Raw genomic sequence first — 21,219 nt, forward strand, 5'->3', positions numbered from 1 at the left:
ACTGCTTTGGGCAGAGTGTTCAGAAATGAATACAGTTCAGTGGTCCAAGTGCTCGCTGTAAGGGAGGAGACAACACACAGCAGATCATTTCTTGGCCGATGAATGGGTGCATCTAATTACGAGGCGAAACATTAATTAAAAATTTTTTTTTAAGTTTTATTTATTTTTTTGGAATTTTTAAATGTTTATTTTTGAGAGAGAGAGAGAGAGAGAGAGAGAAAGAGTGCAAGCAAGTGGGGGAGGGGCAGCAAGAGAGGGAGACAGAGAATCCGAAGCAGGCTCCAGGCTCTGAGCTGTCAACATAGAGCCCTTCGCGGGGCTCCAACCAAGAGATCATGACCTGAGCCGAAGTTGGACGCTTAAACGACTGAGCCACCCAGGTGCCCCTTAAGTTTTATTTATTTATTGAGAGAGAGAGAGAGAGAGAGAGAATAAGCAGGGAAGGGGCAGAGAGAGGGAGAGGGAGAGAGAGAGAATCCCAAGCAGGCTCCAAGCCCGATGCAGGGCTCGAACTCATGAACCCTGGGATCGTGACCCAAGCCGAAATCAAGAGTAGGACGTCTAACCGACTGAGTCACCCAGGTGCCTCTGAAACATTAATTTTACCCATGTTTTTGCAAACGTGTCCTGCAGGCGCGGAGACCTCACCGTAAGAGCTCACCAACGTGACCAGGTTAGTGCTCCCTGTTAATTTTTCCTTCACAGCCACTGGGCCCCTGTGGTTTCGATCCCCCCTCCAGACACCAGGGTGCGCTGTATCTTCTCTTGGTGCCGGCTGACGACGACGCCGCGCTCTCCCCACTTCTTGCTGAGCCGCACTTCCGGCGGCAAGCGGAAGCGGGGACTCGCAGCCGCCGGAGCCAGAGGCATGGCGGGGGCGGGGCTGGGGGAGGCGCGTGCCGAGCAGGCCGGGGGGTCCGTCTCCCCGGCCCTTTGAACCCGGAGCGTACAGGTGAGGACCTCTCCTTTCTTGGCCCAGCCCCCAAGCCCGTCAGGCCCTTCCCGAGGCCTCCCCGGCTTCCCGCCGCGGGGCGGCCCCTTCCCTGCCAGACGCCGAGGCTCCGCGGCCCCCGCCCTCCCTGAGCCGTCTCTTCCCATTGAGGCCCCGCCCCGGGCTTCTCTTTCCGGGGGCGCCCCCTTGGGTGTGTGTGCCCGCCCCTCGGTATCCCCTTACCGTTTTTGGGAGCTGTCACGAGGAATTGGGGGGGGGGGGTGCACCGGCCCCCGTGGGGAAGCCGAGACGCAGCAGAGGAAAAGGACAGTTCTAGTGCCACTCGACGAGCTAGTGGCCCTATCCAGCCAGGCTTTCTTCTCGTTCCATAAAAAACGTGCCGAACGCACACGAGGGGCCAGCCCCATCGCTAGGCTCTGAGAAAACTTAGGTGACTGGTGTGGACGTGGTTGCTTCCTATCCGGGGGGTACCGTTTAGTGGGGGGACTAAATTATTAAACGCACAACCTTGCAAGTACAAGTGCGTATTCAAGTCGTGGCCGTTACTGTGGAGAAGACAAAAAATAAACGGGGAGCCCTGTGTTGGAGAGAATGGTCAGGGAAGACTTCCTGGAGGAGATGGCAGTTAGGCTGCAACTTGAGAAGTTATGGCAAGGGCCTGGGGAAAGACGTTCTAGGCAGAGGGAACAGCACCTGTGGATACCTGAGTTGGCAAAGAGCTTGGGGTGAGGCCGGTCCAACGTGCAGGAGATGAAGCTTGAGAGGTGTCACGTAGTGTGATGGGCGTGCAGAACACCCACCACCTAGTGCCACAGATAGGAGTAAAATGCAGGGACAAAGTTGCAAGCGTGGTAAGTGCCGTGAAGGAGAGGTGTGGCCAGTAAGTTAATATTTTAGCTAATGGGGAGTCGAAGGAAGACTCCTCTGAGGAAGTGATTATGAGGCTGATGGCTGAATTGGGAGTTAACGCAGCAAAGGGAGGAGGAGAGCTTTTTTAGATTTGGTTAACAGCAGGTGCCAAGCTTCCGAGACAGGAGGTAGGGTCCCTCTTGAAGAAAATAAATGGTTAGAGTTAACGGGAAAAGATGAGGCCGGAGAGGCAGAGCTGAGACCTTTGAGCATCTGGTTGGCATGTTGAGGGCTTGATTCTTCTCTTTAAGAGCAGTGGGGAGATACTGACCTGTATTAGTCCACAGGGGAAAGGACGCGGTCACCAAAGCATTTTGGAAAGGTCACTCTGGCTGTTGAAAGGAGTGGATTTAGGTAGGAAGCTGGTGCAGTAACGCAGACGTGAAAGTGTAAAAGTTCGGAGAAGGTGCCGGCTGCTTGTGATTGGAGTAAGTGGAAGATTAGAGAGGACTCTTTAGAGGGTAGAATCTCCAGAGTTTGGTGACTGATCAGGGGGCTGAGGGAAAGAGGGATCAAGGAAGACTGTCAGGTTTCTGGTTCCTGCTAGCTGGAGAGTTGCTAGGCCATTCACTGGCCTGAGGGAGCTGGGAGAGGGCCAGATTTTAGGACATTCGTAAGTTCCTCTCTTTTTTCCTAAGTCTCACCCTGACTTGAGGGGACTTTCATTACATACTTTTTCTATAGTGTTTGAATTTTTATGAGCGTGTACTTTTATAATCAGAACAGTGAGAGAACAAATTGAAAAATCCTTGAAAAACTCCATGTCTCTCAAAATCACAATTGTGTGATATAAAATTGTGTGTGTGTGTGTGTGTGTGTGTGTGTGTACACGTACAGAGAGGGAGAGAGAGAGAGCACGCACGCTGAGGGAAGGAAATTCAGTGACGATTTCCTGTACGATTTGGAGCTGAAGCCAACAGGTCGTCAGCTCCACTCACCCCACCCCTTCACACCCATCACCCCAGTTACTGGTGTCTTTCTCTTAAAAAGACAAATCAGAGAGGGGCTCCTGGATCGCTCAGTCAAGCATCTGACTTGGGCTGAGGTCATGATCTCGTGGTTTATGAGTTCAAGCCCCACATCGGGCTGTCTGCTGTCAGCATGGAGCCTGCTTCGGATTCTCTGTCCCCCTCTCTCTCTGCCTGTACCCCACTCGTTCTGTCTCTCAAAAAAAAATATATATGTATATATATAAAAGACAAATCGGAGAATTTCAGATGGGACTATGCAAAGTGTATCCCAATTTTCTTAGAATTAAGCATCTGTTTTGCTTAATATGATCAGTGGCTCTTTCTTAGCTGAGCAACTCTAGTATGCACTTTATCCGACTCAGCAGTTCGTCTGTTAGATGGTGTCTGGTCCCTATTCCACCTGTTCCTGGGCCTCGTCTGCCTTTCTCATCCCAGTCTGGTCTCCCTCTGACTCCAACCCAGTCTTAGGTTGGCAGGATTGCCCTCGGCAGGGATTGAGTGAGGCAGTTTTGTATGCTGTTTGGTATTTTAAAATGCTTCAACCTTAATACTGTGTTTTTAAGGCTGAATCAGAATAGCCACATCAATAATGTTACTGTTACAAGGAGTAGCTGTGTGTGATTTAATACCGTATTGTTGTCAGCTGTGGAGGATTTTGCTCACTTGATCATGCCAAGGGTCTTTGAGAAAACTTATGAGATTGCTTTTAAACTCCCACCGCTTCTTCCAAGCATCTGTTATTAAGTTTGTATCTTATTGGCCGTGCACATTCTGTAACTGATTGTGTTTTCCTTTTTGCTCTGGCTGCTGAGAAAATCAGGGCCAAATGAGACGGTTGGCAGTGCTGCAGGTCCGTGTGGTGTGCCTTTCTGCGTACGTCTGGCTTCGTCTTATTGTCCTACCTTAGTTTTCTCTTCACAATTATTTTCTGATTAAAAATTCTGAGTACAGGTAATACTTTGAATATATGTAATCTTTAAAGAATGACAGTACAGTGAGTGCTGATTTAGGAAAAAAATGTAACCTTGGAGTTGCCAGTGTGTCCCAACCCGTATCCAGTTTCTTACTTTTCTCAGGTAACCACTGTTCTAATTTTATAATACCTTTGCTTTTGATATTTGTGTTCCATATCTATTGATGGCTTTTATTTATTTTTAAATTTTTTTTATATCAGACAAAATAGACTTTATTTTTATTTTTTTTTTCAATATATGAAGTTTATTGTCAAACTGGTTTCCATACAACACCCAGTGCTCATCCCAAAAGGTGCCCTCCTCAATACCCATCTTTAAATTTTTTTTTAATGTTTATTTTATTTTTGAGACAGAGAGAGAGCATGAATGGGGGAGGGCAGAGAGAGAGGGAGACACAGAATCAGAAGCAGGCTCCAGGCTCCGAGCCATCAGCCCAGAGCCCGACGCGGGGCTCGAACTCACGGACCGTGAGATCGTGACCTGAGCTGAAGTCGGACGCTCAACCGACTGAGCCACCCAGGTGCTCCTATTGATGGCTTTTAAACTAGAAATTGTTTGAAGCTTATGTGGAGAGAAACACACAAAATACTCTGCTGCTTGCTGTTTCCATTCATCATTGTGTTCTGAGATTCATTTAGGTTGTTATGTGTAGCTAACATTAATTAGCTAAGCATTAATTTATTGCTTCATGAGATTCCAATGCATGAATATGCCTGGAAGAATTTATCTAGTCTTCTGTTGCTGGGCATTTGGAGTGTCGTCAGTTTGTGCTGTTTCTAACGGTCCTGCCGCAGACATTCTTGTTATTTACGTGCAGATATTTCTCTAGATCAGGGTTTCTCATCCTTAGCACTATTGACCTCTTGGTCCAAATGTGGGGGGCCGGCCTGCTTACTTGGCAGCATCCCTGGCTTCTGTTTGGTGGACACTCATAACACCCCTCCTTCCCAAGTTAGGACAACCAACCATTGTCTCCAGATGCTCCAGTGAGGAACCAGTGCCCAAGATCAGTGGTTGGCAGACTTTTTCTGCAAGGGGTCAGATAGTAAGTAGTTCAGTCTTGTGGGCCCAGTGGTCCTTGGTCTCAACTAATCATCTATGCCTCTGTAGGACAAAAGCAGCCATAGGTAACCTGTAAATAGATGGGTATGGCTGTGTCCCAATAAAATTTTCCTTAAAAACAGGCAGGCAGACTAGATTTGGCCTGAGGCCATTATGCGCTCTCTTGCTGTAATCTACATCAGTAGGGAATATATTTTATATCCTCACCCAGTGCGTGTAACTCATATGTATACTTGAAACAAAAGTTTCATGAAATCGTCCTTACCCTTACTGTATGTGGTACAGTTCCGCTTTTTAAAATGTCTGGTATATCCACTAAATTTATTTCAAAGCCTCATCAATGAGTTTTGACTAACAGTTTGAGAAATTTAGTTTGCTCAGTCATAGAGATACACACATCTTTCACTGGACCAGATAGTATCTATACTTATGTACAGCATTTCAGATCCCTTTTAGAAGGAGGCAGGGTATAAATAAATACCACACTGTGTATATGTTTTTATTTCTAAAATATAGATTAGGTCAGTCACTCCTGGTTAAAACCCACAATAGCTGGTGTGGCATTGGTGTGGCCTGGCGTGACGTGTGAAGTGTTTTCTAGTCTGCCTCCAGTCTGCTTTTCTAAGCTTCTCTTTTATTACTCACTCTGTGCTTCCTGGGCTCTAATCACTTGGAATCTCTCTTCCCAAATGTATCACGCCTCTCTCCTTCCAAGTGTATTTCATCCAAGTGAACGCTCCTCTTTTACTTTGCCTTGTGAATTCTTTACCCTGCAGGGCCCATTTTGAATGTTGTTCCATGCATTCATTTAACCTACTTGTGAGCACTTGCTGTGCCTCGGATTCTGCCCCAGGTGGTGGTGGGGATTCAGCAAGGAATTGGGCAGGGTACCTGGGGTCTTGTGTGTGGTGACAGATACTAAAAAGGTAAACAAGATAATTTAAAAAGTGAGAAGGGCTGAAGAAAACAAAATAGGGTGAAATGACAGTTGGTGTGGATGGGAAGGTAGGGAGAATCTGAGAAGTTGCTCTTTTAGCTGAGATTTGAATGGTGACACAGAGGCAGCTCAGCGCTTCAGAAACTTTCTGCTTCCTTCCGGCTTCCACAGTTTCCCAAGGAATCCACAGATGATTGCATTGTTCCCCTCCAGACAATATATCATTTATCTGGTTGCTTGCAAGATTTCTACTTTGTGTTTCCGTTTTTAAGTTTGACTGTGATGGGTCTGGGCATAGATTTCTTTGTGTTTATCACGCTTGGGGTTCTCTGAACTTCTGAATCTTGAGTTTACATCTGTGAGGGTTTGCTTTCGGATTCTCTATTGTATTCCATTGGTGTATTTGTCTGTCTTTATGCTGGTACCACACTTAAAAAAAAAAATTACTTTGGCCTTGTAATATGTTTTGAAATCAGGAAGTCTGAGTCTTCCAACTTTGTTCTTTCACAAAATTGTTTTGGCTGTTTGGGGTGCCTTGAGATCACTTGTGCATTTTAGGATGAATTTTTCTATTTTTGTAAAAAACGCCATTGGGATTTTGATAGGGATGCATTGTGTTTATACATTGCTTTGGGTAGTATGGACATCTTAACAGCCCAGTAAATAGATTTCTTTAATGAATGTGCACTGAATGTGGCTGTTAACACTGTACAACTCTGATGTAGTTCTAGGTTTATTCTCTTGAATATTCCCAACATCTAAGCGTGCTTTGCAGGTGTTCCTAGTGAATCAGGTCCTTCCCTCAAACCTGTTTTTAGACTCAGAAATGTTGGGACCACTTTCTGACTCTAATCTGAGAAGGAGAAGTGCTGATCACTGTCATCTTGGGAGTTCCTGGGTCCAGGGTATAAGGAGGAAAAGCTTTGACTTTCTATACTTCTATACTTTCTATACCTTTCTATATTTGTATTTCGGCCAATTTTGTTTTGTTTTCGTGACTTCTTCACTTTTCCGTGCAGAGATGTGATAATGGATCATCATGTTTCCACCATCAAACCTCGAAGGATCCAGAACCAAAATGTCATTCACCGCCTGGAACGCCGACGGATCAGCTCGGGCAAGGCAGGCACCCATTGGCATCAGGTCCGAGTATTCCACCAGAATGTCTTCCCCAACTTCACGGTCGTCAATGTTGAAAAGCCTCCTTGTTTCTTGCGTAAATTCTCACCTGATGGACGCTACTTTATTGCTTTCTCTTCAGACCAGACGTCTCTCGAGATCTATGAGTACCAGGGCTGCCAGGCAGCCGAGGACCTACTGCAGGGCTATGAGGGGGAGATCCTGTCCAACGGCAATGACCAGCGGTCGGTCAGCATCCGCGGCCGGCTCTTTGAACGCTTCTTCGTCCTGCTGCACATCACCAACGTGGCCGCCAACGGTGAGCACCTGAACCGGGAGTGCAGCCTCTTCACTGACGACTGTCGCTGTGTCATCGTGGGCTCAGCTGCCTACCTCCCGGATGAGCCGCATCCTCCTTTTTACGAGGTGTATCGCAACAGTGAGTCCGTGACCCCCAACCCCCGGTCCCCTCTGGAGGACTATTCCCTCCACATCATTGACCTTCACACCGGCCGCCTATGTGATACGCGCACCTTCAAGTGTGATAAAGTGGTCCTGTCGCACAACCAAGGGCTGTACCTGTACAAAAACATCCTGGCCATCTTGTCAGTGCAGCAGCAGACCATCCACGTCTTCCAGGTGACCCCTGAAGGCACTTTCATTGACGTGAGGACCATCGGCCGCTTCTGCTACGAGGATGACCTCCTCACCGTGTCAGCTGTCTTCCCTGAGGTGCAGCGGGACAGTCAGACGGGCATGGCCAGTCCTTTCCGAGATCCCTTCATCAACTCCCTCAAACACCGGCTGCTGGTGTACTTGTGGCGCCGGGCGGAGCAGGACGGGAGTGCGATGGCCAAGAGGCGCTTCTTCCAGTACTTTGACCAGCTGCGGCAGCTGCGCATGTGGAAGATGCAGCTTCTGGACGAAAACCATCTGTTTATCAAGTACACTAGTGAGGACGTGGTCACCCTGCGGGTCACGGATCCATCACAGGTATGCGGTGCTCTCCTGCTCTTTGCTCCTCCCATCCCCTTGGGAAGATGGGAACATTTCTGTCTTTGCCTATAGCCAGCCTCTCCGAAATTGGCATTTCATGTAGTCTTGAGTTTTTGTTTTCCTAGGCCTCAAACTCAAAACAACTCCATTTTTCTCTGGCCACGTGTATTCATTTGGACAAACGGGAGCTAAATCTCAAGCCATTGGCATGTGGATAGTCACCTCTGTCATTATTACCCTGATTCTTCTGCAGAGCATTTTCAGTACCCCTGAGATAGAAGCCCAAATGCTACAGGGTTGAAGTTTGGACTGCCTGTGGATAATCCTGCCTTGATTTTGTGAGGCTGTGATTAGTGATCTGACTGCTTTAGTTCTAGGACTGAGAATGAGCCCACCATACCAGAAACATTTTCTAAAAATTTAGCCTCTCTTTCCTGCCCAGATGGTTAATGTCAATATACTTCTTCATAAAGCCTTTAGAAGGTAACTAATAGGTAAGCTCATCTGGCAGTTAAGTTTTATGACTTTACTCTGACCTTGCCCATGCATAGATTGTAGGGCAGTGAAAAGATTAAAAGGAAGCCAGAGTTTCTTATCCCCCAAGTGAATCATCAGGACTTCAAGTATTAGGGTTTTTCACTTTGGATAAAAGATCTCTTTAGGGGAGATAGCTATTTCTCAGATGGGAATAAAATGGTGTTAAGGGCACAGAAACCTGTAAGACTCTTGGGTTGAAACACCATGTTGAAATTCAGGGTATTTTGGGCATTTCTCTTTGAGAGGCTCTCCACTTTAGTGTTGATCAAGTAAGATACCTACCTTTCTATACCTTTGCCCCTCTGTTCTATTTCCAGAATCTCTCCTTAGATAGGAGTTTGGGAATTGAGAATAGAGAGCAAACCAGTAAAGCACAAAGGGGGCTGAGTCTGGTATCTCCCACTGACTTGCAGTTGCTTCTATCATAGGAGAGACTGTATAGGGCATTGTTTCCTGAGACCTTACCAGGCATCCGTGGTAAAATGTTTTCCAGTATTTTTCTTCTGAATCATAGCCTGTGTATTCTTCAAGGTGGCGGGGAGGGGGAGCGGTGAGTAATAACGGTTGGATGTTACTTTTTCTGGATTCTTCTTCTTCCCTATTAATGATGAAGTCACCCGTTGAGCCATCACGAAGGAGCATCTAGTGTATCTTATGTGTCATGGGGGGTTGGTAGTGAAGCCCTTGACTTCTGTACCCTTCTGTCTTGTACTTCCCAGTCTGCCCTGGAGGCAAGCCTAGTAAAGGTTTGTGTAATTTTATATTCATATAATTGTGATGGATCCTGGTGAAGTCCTGAAATGATCCAAATGTCCACGTATATAGAAAGGACATGACTCAATCTTTTATTTAGGTTTGAGCTATAATTACCTTTTTCTTTTGGAAGGACTAAGTCATCTGTGGTAGCTGCATTTGAGATTATCCTTCTTGCCTTTGCTAAAAAACATGACCTACTTATTTCCGGTAGCTGTAAGAAATTGGAATCAGTACTGGAGCTCGGTGTTTTGCTGACAGAGGTTGTAACTTTAAACCCAGTTTGCCCTAGTTGTCCTCCCACCTCCTTCCCCAGTTTAATTTGATAGGTTTCAATAAAGTTAATGAGTAAAAGGCACATGTACACACAAAGCCTTGCTAATATTATGGGTATTATTCTCAGGTTACCCTCCAACCTCTTTAATTTACAGCCGTATTTAATTTCCAGGTGACCGAAAAAGTCATGTAATGAAAGCTCTGGAAGGACTAATGACTAGTAAAACAGGTGGGCCACGTGGCTCCAGGAATTGGTGATGGAGACTCAAAGTCAGTCATAGGAGGGGGAGTACTAATCCTAATGTTCTGAAAACTTCTAGAGTCCTGTTGGAAGCCTGCAGATTGATTCACACTGCCACATTCATTGTGACAAAACCCAGGGATTCCTGGAGCTTCCTTGTTAGGCAGAGCAGAGAGCACTGGTTGTTTAAAGGAAGAGGGCCTGTCCTCCAGAGGCCCATTCAGAGAAAGCAGTAACCCTGCCACCTGTGGCATTTGAATGCTTTTCAGATGTCCCCTCTGATCTTAATTGCTACAGATCTCAAATGTGTCTTACAAATGCTCTTGGCTGAAAGAACATTTGTGAAGGAAGAAATGGAAAACGCGACTCTGATTTTCCATTTGTTCAGTGGCAGTTCCCTGCTTGGTGACAACTTGCCTGGGCAGTTTTAGGACACAGTGTACTTAAGGTGTCTCTCTGCATGTTAGAAATCTTAAGAGGGAAAATAAATGCCCCTGAATTGGACTTTCAACTGTACGTATACAAGAGAAAATAATTTGCCAACAGGCAGCTACAGGCTACCAATTACTTTCTCAGCAGGAGGGAGAATTAAATCTGGCATTTTAAAAAAGTGCTTTTTATTTCAGGGTGGGTTGGAGAGCAAGTCAGGAATAATTACTAGGAAGGAAAAATGTTGAATTTGCAGTCTTAAATGAAAGATTGAAAACCTTTCTACACACATACGCGGGCCAGCTCAGTAATTGTAGCAGCAGATCCAGTGGTAAATCCCGCGACACTGGCCATGACTGATGGCCCTGGACTGATCAAGTCCACCGAGGCCTCCTCCTTTCCCAGAACCACATGCAACCACGTTGTTGTGCTAGTGCAGGAGTGGAAGGGTTCGCTTGTTTTCCTTGGGTAGTTTGAATTTTCAGCCAAGTGAGAAGTTTCCAAGGCATGGCCTCATACCCGCTGTCTCAAAGCTCTCTCTGTTCTTCTGCAGGCATCTTTCTTTGTGGTGTACAATATGGTGACAACAGAGGTGATTGCTGTGTTTGAGAATACATCCGATGAGCTTTTAGAGCTCTTTGAGAACTTCTGTGACCTCTTCCGTAACGCCACCCTGCACAGTGAAGTCCAGTTTCCCTGCTCAGCTTCTAGCAACAATTTTGCAAGGCAGATCCAGCGCCGGTAAGCTCTTTCAGGCTTAACAGGCTTAATCTCTCTAGACAATTCACTGGTGTTAGGCCAGTAGTTGCTTCCTCCAAAAAACTCTTCCTGTATTCTCTCCGCCCACCTTGGTTTGGTTAGGTCTGCCTGTGGTAAACCCTTGGGTCACCCTGACCTTTTCCTTTCTGTCTCCCAGCACCTGTGGAATTACTAGTACACTGTCTGTGATTCCTCCCAGAATGTATGTGAGCTACGGAAAGATAGAGACTGTGTCTTTACTATTTATTGCTGTGTTCTCATGAATACGTTTATTATATGTATTGCATTTAAGTATTTGTGGAGTGATACGACTTAAGGAAATAATTTTAAAACTTCTGGTTAAACAGGATACGATGTGTTGAACACATGCATTTATCTCTGCTTCATCCCCAAATCCTATTAAAGTGACAAAAAGAAGTAAAAGGTGTAACTTTAACAAAAACAAAGAGGATGGGAAAGGAGAGACATTAGAGGCAGGAGATGATTGGCGACGGGATAGGAATCAGTGTTGGGAGCTGAGAAGCTAACTGATGAGTGGTAACTGACTTGACACACTTCAGAGAACAGAAACAAGACTGCAGAGCTTAGCCATCAAGAAACAAGTTGCCTTGCACCAGAGAACTCTGGAAAGGGTCAGAGAATTGGAGGCCCTGGGTACCTCTGAAGATACCTGTAATGTGGGCTTAAACTCAGAGGATTGGCTGGAGGCCCTGGGTACCTCTGAAGATACCTGTAATGTGGGCTTAAACTCAGAGGATTGGCTGGAGGCCCTGGGTACCTCTGAAGATACCTGTAATGTGGGCTTAAACTCAGAGGATTGGGTGAAGTTCTTGCAAGGAGCAATCAGAGGGCTCCTGGTGGCTCAGTCGGGTAAGCGTCCTACTCTTGGTTTAGGCTCAGGTCATGATCTCACGGTGCATGAGATTGAGCCCCACGTTGGGCTCTGTGCTGACAGTGTGGAGCCTGCTTGGGATTCTCTTTCCTTGTTTCTCTGCCCCTCACCTGCTTGTGTGTGCTCTCTCTCCCTCAAAATAAATAAGTAAACTTAAAAAAAAATTAAAAAAAAGAAAAGGAGCAATCAGGCCCTTTAGACCCTTTCTCTAAGCCTACTTAGCCAACTGACTGTGTCTTCTCCACCTCCGCAGAAGGCTGGAGGTTCAGTCTCCTGAGAAACGGAACCATGTAGGCCCTGGTTTCATGTTCATGAGGCATAGCTGAGAGTAGGGATGAGATTGTCATGCTAAAAACAAGAATTGAATGAAAGCCAACAAACTGAAAGGTAAGATATGACAGACAGGCTTATACTCCTTATGCAGGAGATTAGAGATTTTTCACTAGGGAAACTGACCAACCCAAAGAAGACACCTTCAGATACTGACATTTACAAACACCTAGGTCACCCAAAGAAGACACCTTCAGATACTGACATTTACAAACACCTAGGTCACCCTAAATTAATACCCCCCCCCCCCCCCCCCATCATCAGACAGGGTTTTCTCTGAACCAGAGCTTCTGATATAATTATCTGAGTACAACATTATTGTGAAATGAATGGTTACTCTGGGCCAAGGGCCCAAGCTGAATCCTACTGTAGTCAGTGCCTCATTGGATGCCACTTTAAATTGCTCCCCCAACCTTGGCCAGTTAGGGAAAAGATCTGCTTTAGGTTTCAAGATAGATCACACTGGAGTGAACAGAAGAATCAGAATAAGCATTACTGCCACTAGGAAAAAGGAGCAGAGTAGGTACATTAATGCAGTGGCATCATCTTTATATAAAAGGATAGTAATCAACTAGAAATGGGTATTGGTTTTCAGACAACTAACTTGCCTTTTCCTTTTTCTCTGGTTCACACAAATTTTCTGCCTTCTAAGCATTTCTGTTCAGTTATGGAAGGATATTTGGAGACAGAATGTGGCTCAGATCGTGCTTTTTTCTTTTTGGAACAAATTTCCTTCTTTTAAAATTAACTTTAAAATTAGGCAGATCATTATCAACTAATTACAAAGCTGGGTACAGCTGGCTGAGTGAAAACATCAAAAGAAGTCACCAGAAAGAAGGTAAACTCCCATAAGGGCAGGGATTTTTGTCTGTTTCATTCACTGCCATATCCATAGCACCTAGGCCAGTGTCTTTCATGTGGGAGAAGCTCATTAGGTATTTGTTGAGTGAATGAAGTCACCCAGTAATTAGAGGAAGCTATGTTTTGTTTGTTTTTTTTTTAATTATTTCAGAATGCATCTGGAATTAAGTGAAATTTTAAGAAGTCCCGGGAGAAATAAAGTTTGAAGAGAAAGGTGGTGTTCTAGCTTTGTGATTCTCAAAATGTGGGATCATACCACCAAAAGATTTTGAACAACTGTAGATGTCCTTACATATTAATTTTTAAGTTGATCTTAACATTTTTTTGCTATTAAATTTGAATAATTGCAGAAGATGCAATTTTCAGTGTATATTAAATACTCGTTTTTAAAAATATTATAAGCTTTTCTCCCCCATCTTTATTGAGATACAATTAGCATATAACATCATATACATTTATGGTGTATAACGTAACACTTTTGAACATAGCCAGGGAAACCTAGTTGCAATAGTAATTTGGTGTTAGGATTTGATATAAAAAGTAGAGAGCAAGTTATTCCCATACTGTTTGAAATTTCACATTGTTTCTTCTTGTCTTCAAATTCGTATTTGTATCCTAATATAACATTTTATATGAATTGTATCCTAATAGATCCTAATATATATTCCTAATAGATCCTAATATATTTTGTTAGCCATCTTATCCTGCTTTGCTGCATTGAAAGTACAATGTGTATATAAATTGGAATTATTTTTCATTTCTTGTGAACACATGCCTCTAAATGCTCAATTTTACAGTCTACAGAAATAGTGTAAGACAGTTTCCCAGTAGTGAAGACAGTTTCCCAACTTCCAGGTTGGCAGGACCTTTCAGTGATGTGCTGGGGCTGGCTTGTACTGGCTCACGAGGGCCAGTTGTTAAACATGGCAGGAATTTTTTGCAAGCTATTGCTAAACGTGGTGATTATTAAAAATTAGTTATTTCCTAACTATTTTACTATTATTTATGGTCTTGAGTGTATTTGTGTCTATCTCCTCTGTGTGGTGAAAATACTGTATATTCTCTCTCTCTCTCTGTATATATATATATCTATATATATCTATATATATCTATATATCTAGATAGATCTATCTAGAGATAGATATCTAGATATCTATCTCTAGATAGATCTATCTAGATAGATATCTAGATATCTATATCTAGATATATCTATATATAGATATATATAGATATATATATACTCTGTACTGAAAATCTGCTGCTGCTCATCTTTCGACAATGCCACATTCACTGATGTCATGTTGGTACCTTGAAACTGACCACAGCAGTAGGATTTACAGCACAGAAATTGGCAAGCGCTGCAAATCATGGCTTCTTTCCCCAGATAAATACTTCTTAAGTCTTTGTTAGTGTATCACCAGCTCCACCAAGTACCCAATGGAAAAAAGACCTGTATGGAGGCATACCATCATGAAAATTTGGAACATTGAGGCCAAAGAGAAAATTGTAAAAACTTTCAGAAAGAACATACATTTCACATGTTAAAAAATAAGTTAGCAGAATGGTATTGCGTTTATCAATAATAACACCGAAAGCTTGAAGCCATTAAAATCATGCCTTCAGAAGTCTGTGGAAAAAAATGATACCGAGTCTAGAATTTTCTATCCAGTAGGGTGGAACAAAGATTTTTTCAGACATGTAAGTTCTTGAAAGATTACTTCTCATGTACCTTTTCTAAGGAAGCCTCTGGAAGATGTGTTTTCCACATAAAACACAAAAGTATGGTACAGGAAATAGTCTGAAACCAGAGAGAAGCAAAGAGCACTCTGACGATGATGGTAAAAGGGAAGTTCTGGGGGTGGCAGAATACCAGGTGGGCCAGCTGGGGGCAGGAGGGTAGAGGGTTCCAAGAGGCAAGTGTCCAGGGCCAGATTGTAATTGTTAGGAGGTCTGGTGGGTTTGAGTGGATCAAGAAGAGATTGTTAGCTCTGTTCCAGTAGACTTGTCATTGTGGGCCTCACGAGGGTGATAGCTGAGCAGAGCTTTTGAAGGAGGTCAGGGAGCAGGCCATGTGGATACTGGGGGGCACATTATCCCCAAAAAAGGTAGTATAGTTCTGAAGGTCCTGAGGTGGGTCTCATGCATTTGAGGAACACCGGGGAGGCCAGAGTGGCTGGGCTGGGGTGAGAAGAAGCCCAGTAGTTGGAGACGTGGTCAGAGGTGGGGCCAGACACCTGAGGCTGTTCTGAGGCTTTGGCTGTAACTGCAGATGAGATTGTGTAGCATTTGAGCAGAGGAGTGACACATTCTCACTTGTTATTTTACCAGGGTCACTCTGGCTGCTGTGTTGGCAATGGACTGTAGGAGGGTGGGGTAGAAGCAGGGACACCAGTTAGGAGACTGGTGCAAGGATTCGCTAAATATGTTTCCTGCCACAGGGCATATATATTTATATATTTACGGACCTAGAAGCATGCCTGGCGTATACTAGGCTGTTGGTAAGTATCTGTTGATTGAATAACATTGGCTTGGATCAGGGTGGGAACAGTTAACCCTTGAACAACTTGGGTTTGAACTGCATGCGTCCACTTACATGTGGACTGTTTACAGTAAATACAGAACTGTAAATGTATTTTCCTCATGATTTATTTTCTTAATAACATTTTCTTTTCTCTAGCTTATTTTATTGTAAGAATACAGTTTATAACACGTGTAACATACAAAATATGTGTTAATCCCCTGTTTGTTTTCTGCTGGTAAGGCTTCCAGTCTGCGGTAGGCTATTAAGTTTTTGAGGAGTCAAAAGTTGCATGCAGAGTTCTGACTGTGGGAGAGGTTGGTACTCCTGACCCTGTGATGTTCATGGGTCAGCTGTAATTGTGTGCTCAACGTATTTTGAAAATAGAACCCTGAAGATTAGTGGAGGATGGGGTTTGGGCCGTGGAAAGAGCAAAGTCAAAGACGATTGTTAACGTTTTTGTCTTGCAAAAGAGAGTTACTCTCAAACTGTGATGGTGAAGCTGTGGGTGAGGTTCAGGGGAGAAGGTTGGAGGTTCTGTAAGTGGAGAGGTCTGGTAGTTTCTCAGGAAGAAGTGTCAGATGCTTCTGCCAGGCCAGGTCTGTATCTCCTGAGAGAGAAATCAGCTTCTGGAGTTAGCAGCATGGAGGTCATCGGTGAGCTCCATGAGAGTGGCTTCGTGGGATGGTGGGGAAAGCCTCTCTGGGGTGGGTTTAAGGAAGAGTGGGAAGAGAAGGCTTGGAGACAGTACCGGAAGAAGTGTTCTGAGAGTTTTGTTGTCAGGGAGGGCTGGAAGATGGTGCCTGCACTGGAGAGGGTGAGTGGTGGTGCTTTTATTATTTTGTGACTGAGAGGGGGGGAAATGGTGTGTTTGTGTGCAGATGAGACTGTGTAGCTGGGGGGGAGCTCACGGTTTAGGAAAAGGTGGGGAAGAATTGATGTCGCATATGAGAGGCGATGGGACCTAGCGCCCAAGCGGGGAGATTGGTCTCACACCGCAGCACAGACAGTAGTATAGTGCAGATCGCCGATGGGGGCCTCACAAAGTTCTCTTCTCCTTGCTTCTGTTTGTCGGAACAAAGCAGGAGATGCCGTTCGGTGAGGGTGGGCCTGGTGGAGGTACGAAATAGGCATCAGAGGGAGTGGGAGGGCTGGCTGGACCGGGGACTGCAGCCTGAGTGCCTGCAGCAGGAGGGCCCCACGACGTTCATGGTTATACATTTAAGTGAGCGTTGTATGTTTCCCTCCAGCCGTGGAGAACCCCGAGCAGATACAGGCATGGAACGGGCAGAGTTGAGCTTGACTAGGGCTGTAGGTTTTCCAGGGAAGTGCCACCAAGCGAGAGAAGGCCGAGGTGTGGAGGACGAGTGCAGTGGATTAAGTGTGGAACTGAAGCATGGCCTGAGGAAAGAGAGAGGACACAGGATACGATCAAGGTGTGGCGTGACAAAAACTGGTAGAATCAGTGGACTGTAGGTCTAGGGAGTAGAGGGAATGGGCTGGAAAGATAGGAGAGGAGGAGGCTGGAGAGAGCGGTGCCTCACCCTGATGTTACAGAGAGGTCGCAGTCATGGGTAATGGTGAGAATGAGGGCTGAGGCAGAGAGGAGGTTCAGGAACCAGGGGGCCATGGTGCTGGAAGGATAATCTCTACGAATTTAGAAATCCCCACGAACTGAGAGAGGCATAGCTGGACAGAGTGACGGTGAGCCAGGATTTAAACGCTGCAAGTTGTCACAGGGAGGACGGCTTCATCTTTCTGTCCGTGGGGAGCGTGGCGAGTGGAGGTGGTGGTGCCGCTGGAAAAGCACTGCTTTCACCGTGGGCCGGCCCCCCGTCACTGGGAGCCAGTGAGCCAGGCAAGGCCGTGGGGCGGGTTGTGAGAGGTCATGCTGGATCTTGGCTGACAAGGAGCTGAAAACGATGATTCCTGCTCCTTCAAAAGGAAAGAAATAAGTTCTCTTTGGCCCAAGATTTAATTTTATGACTTACACTGAGGTGGTGAAAATTACTGTCAAGAAGAGTAACGGAAAAGCAGTATTGATAGCTAGGCTCATAAACGAGGTGTTAATGTGCATCTAGAATCACAGGTTAATGGTGAAGACAAAATACAGAACCCATCTCATCAGTCTTTCTGGTCTCCTCAAAGTCAGGAACGTTTAAGTTTTTAAATTTGTTTTATTTGGTTTTCATGCCATTAATTTCAGGGATGAGATGTCATATTTTGTCCCTGGACTAAATTATTTTCCCTTTGTATTTTAAACCATATGATATACTTTGATGTAGAGATTAAAGAAATACATACTGATGGTTGACATTCTTTCTAAGAAACTGTAGGAAAGTGAAAAAGAGTAAAAACAAAATGTGATTACACAGGCACAATTATTTTGACATATTTCTACCAGTCTGATTTTTTTTTAATGTTTATTTTCGATAGAGAGACAGAAGGTGAGTGGGAGAGGGGCAGACAGAGAGGGAGACACAAAATCCGAAGCAGGCTCCAGGCTCTGAGCTGTCAGCACAGAGCCCGACGCGGGGCTCGACCAACGAGATCATGACCTGAGCCGAAGTCGGATACTTAACCGACTGAGCCACCCAGGCACCCCCACCACCAGTCTGATTTTTAGGACTAATTCTTTTCTCTGTTTTTTTCTTTCTTTTTTTTAATCATACTGTGTAGACATAGAGCGTAGCCTGTTTCTTTTACTTACCATTATGATAAATGTTTCCACTGTTACTATGCAGTCTTTGAAAATTACGGTTTTCCATTAGGTTCTTAATTTTCCGTCAATTTATTGCTATCATCAGCAATGCTTTATTAAAGGGGCAGAGAGATTTTTCTAAGTATGGGATTGCTTCCTTAGGGTAAATTTCCACAAGAAGAGAAATGCTTGGTCAAAGGGTATTAAATTTGGTATTCATTACAAGTGTGAGAATTTGCCCCATGGTTGTTGTTATTAAAAATAAGTGAGGGGCGCCTGGGTGGCGCAGTCGGTTAAGCGTCCGACTTCAGCCAGGTCACGATCTCGCGGTCCGTGAGTTCGAGCCCCGCGTCAGTCTCTGGGCTGATGGCTTGGAGCCTGGAGCCTGGAGCCTGTTTCCGATTCTGTGTCTCCCTCTCTCTCTGCCCCTCCCCCGTTCATGCTCTGTCTCTCTCTGTCCCAAAAATAAATAAAAAACGTTGAAAAAAAAATTAAAAAAAAAGAAATAAGTGAGATGTGCGACTGTGTCCGCGTTACAGTTCTTCAGACGCTGGTGTTTCTGCAGGAGCACAGGTAGCTAGCTTGTAAACTTTGAACACAGAATGAGTAGTTCGTCCAAGGTTTTTTTTGTTTTGCTTTAATGTTTATTATTTTTGAGAGAGAGAGACAGAGAGCAAGCAGGGCAGGGGCAGAGAGAGAGGGAGACATGGAATGGGAAGCAGGCTCCAGGCTCTGAGCTGTCAACACAGAGCTCGACATGGGGCTCGAACTCACAGACCGAGAGATCATGACCTGAGCTGAAGTCGGCTGCTTAACTGACTGAGCCACCTGGCCCCCCCCAGAGTTTTGATGGAAGGTTGGCTTATAACTGATCCCAAGGAGAGTCACAGAGAGGCCGCTCTGTTCTACAGGGTTCTTTGCTCTCTAGAACTCTTGATGCAAACCTAGGCTATTATTTGGGGGAAGTAGAATTGAATGGAAGTGCTGTCACAGAGTAGTCACACTCCTTTTAAACTTGTTTGGAAAGTCTTTGTTAACTCTTCTAATGTAATTTAATGTTCCTATTGCGAATTTTTTTCTGTTTCTGAGAATATTTGTAGCCGGGGCGACTGGGGATGTGTGAGAGCTCTGACTTCCTGCATTACCTAGATTTCTGTGTACAGAATGAGTTGTTTTTAGACATGTCTTATCAGCTTAAAATCCAGGGCAGCTTGGTGTGTCCACTAACACAGCCTTCCTCACTGGTGCTTTATTTTAGGTTTAAAGACACTATTGTAAACGCCAAGTACGGAGGGCACACGGAGGCAGTACGCCGGCTGCTGGGGCAGCTCCCCATCAGTGCCCAGTCTTACAGCGGTAGCCCCTACCTTGATTTGTCTCTCTTCAGCTACGACGACAAGTGGGTGTCCGTCATGGAGCGACCCAAGACTTGTGGAGATCACCCTATCAGGTACACCATCACTGTAGCCTCAGGGCTACGGGTGGCCCACCCTCTCTCTCTTCTTCTTGGACATCATTTCACTGTGACTATGTCCGCTTGTACTCATGGCTTCAGTTGGAGGGACAGGCTGTTTCTGTAATGTGGTGAGTGCTTTTGATCATGTACTTACTAGTCTCAGTAGTTCTGCCCTTTGCTTCTCCTGAAAACATCCAATTCAGATGAGTTTTTGTTCCCTTTTGAAGGTATCCAGGGTATAAAACCACATGCCATTTCATAATAGCAGTAGGTTGAGACTTTCTAAATTTATTTCACTCAAATCATTTTATCTCCCATGTTATCTAGTAGAAAAGCCAGCAGAGATAGTTTGGGGAACAGGCAGGTTTTGGAGAAACTCCGGCTTCCTCACTTGAAGAAATTCTGGAATGTTGATACTGTATTGTTGCTAGAAACCTGAGACTGACCTCTTACAGGCAGTCCCTCCCTCACAAATGTCCTCTTCACAGAACCCCCCCCCCCCCCTTCTCTCCGTTGGGAGCTTGTGTTGTTCTGTGTGATGTATTGGGTACTAGGGAGAGGATTGGGCACCACCGCCACCCGTGAGGTTATTTCGGGGGAGGTATGTTCTGGAACCCTGGGCTGGAGAGTGGAAGCTCTTTTTCACGTAGAAACATAGAAACAGTGGTAGCTGGTATTTCACAGTCCGGCTTCATTGTGTATTAAAGAGGCCTGTGTAACATATGCTGTACGATTAATCACCATTCATGGCGTTTCCTTTGGGAAATTTCAGTCAGTTTCCAAAAAACAGTTAACCTTTTTTTTTAATTGCAGAACGTTTTAAACATAAAAGTGGAAGAGTGTAATGAACCTGCATGCACCCACCACCCAGTCTTTTTTTTTTTTTTTTTTTTTTTTTTTTTTTTTTTTGCCCACCACCCAGTCTTAACAGTTGCCATCCCATCCCATGGTCAGTGTTGCTTTGTTTTTCCACCACCACCACTCCCCCTCGCCCCAAATGCCACTCTTGATATGATGAAGCAAATCCCAGATTTCATAGCATTTTGCTCATATATATTTTAGTAATGTCTAAAAGAGAAAGACTTACAAAAATACAACCTCAATACCATTATTCTGTCTTAAGAAAATTATCAAAAATTTATTAAGACCACCCAATACCTAGTTTTCACATTTCCCTGTTGTCTTGTAAATATTCTTTTATGGTTCCACGTGTTCCCATCAGGATCTAAACAGGGTTCATACATTGTATTTGGTTGCTTCTCCCTTAAGTCCGTTTTATTCTATATGTTCCGCTTCCTTCCTCTTTTCCTTGCAGTGAAATTGTTGAAGAAACCATGTTGCTTGTCCTGTAGTGTTTCCCACATTTTGGAGTTTGCTCACCGCATCCCTGGAGTAGTATTTACTATTTTTCTCAGTCTCTCATATTTCCTGTAAACTGGTAATTAGATTTAGAAGCTCAGACAACTGGCTTTGCTTACAGGCCCTTTGTGTGTTGGGGACTATGTGGGTGAGGTGAATGTGGTTTTCACGCATAAAAGCATATCGT

At 44.8% G+C, this 21,219-nt stretch overlaps 1 protein-coding gene across 12 annotated transcripts in view; it reads left to right on the forward strand.

The window, feature by feature from the left end:
- Positions 1-21,219, forward strand: part of DET1 (DET1 partner of COP1 E3 ubiquitin ligase) — a 68,492-nt gene that overhangs the window by 10,074 nt on the left and 37,199 nt on the right. For 3 of the 12 annotated variants that reach the window (XR_009263828.1, XR_009263827.1, XM_058736636.1), the window contains exons 1-4: positions 638-673; positions 6,825-7,917; positions 10,710-10,897; positions 19,476-19,667. Coding sequence is in view for 10 of the 12 variants with exons in the window: in XM_058736636.1 (XP_058592619.1) it covers positions 6,835-7,917; positions 10,710-10,897; positions 19,476-19,667 (1,463 nt within the window). In the remaining 2 variants the exon portion in view is untranslated. Of the gene's footprint in view, positions 1-633; positions 674-827; positions 953-4,826; positions 4,852-6,824; positions 7,918-10,709; positions 10,898-19,475; positions 19,668-21,219 lie in introns of those variants that run through there. The other 9 variants (XM_058736639.1, XM_058736638.1, XM_058736641.1 and 6 more) reach the window with 7 other exon arrangements.

Source organism: Neofelis nebulosa, chromosome 7, assembly GCF_028018385.1.
Source record: "Neofelis nebulosa isolate mNeoNeb1 chromosome 7, mNeoNeb1.pri, whole genome shotgun sequence".
In the NCBI taxonomy this organism is placed as follows: Eukaryota; Metazoa; Chordata; class Mammalia; order Carnivora; family Felidae; genus Neofelis; species Neofelis nebulosa.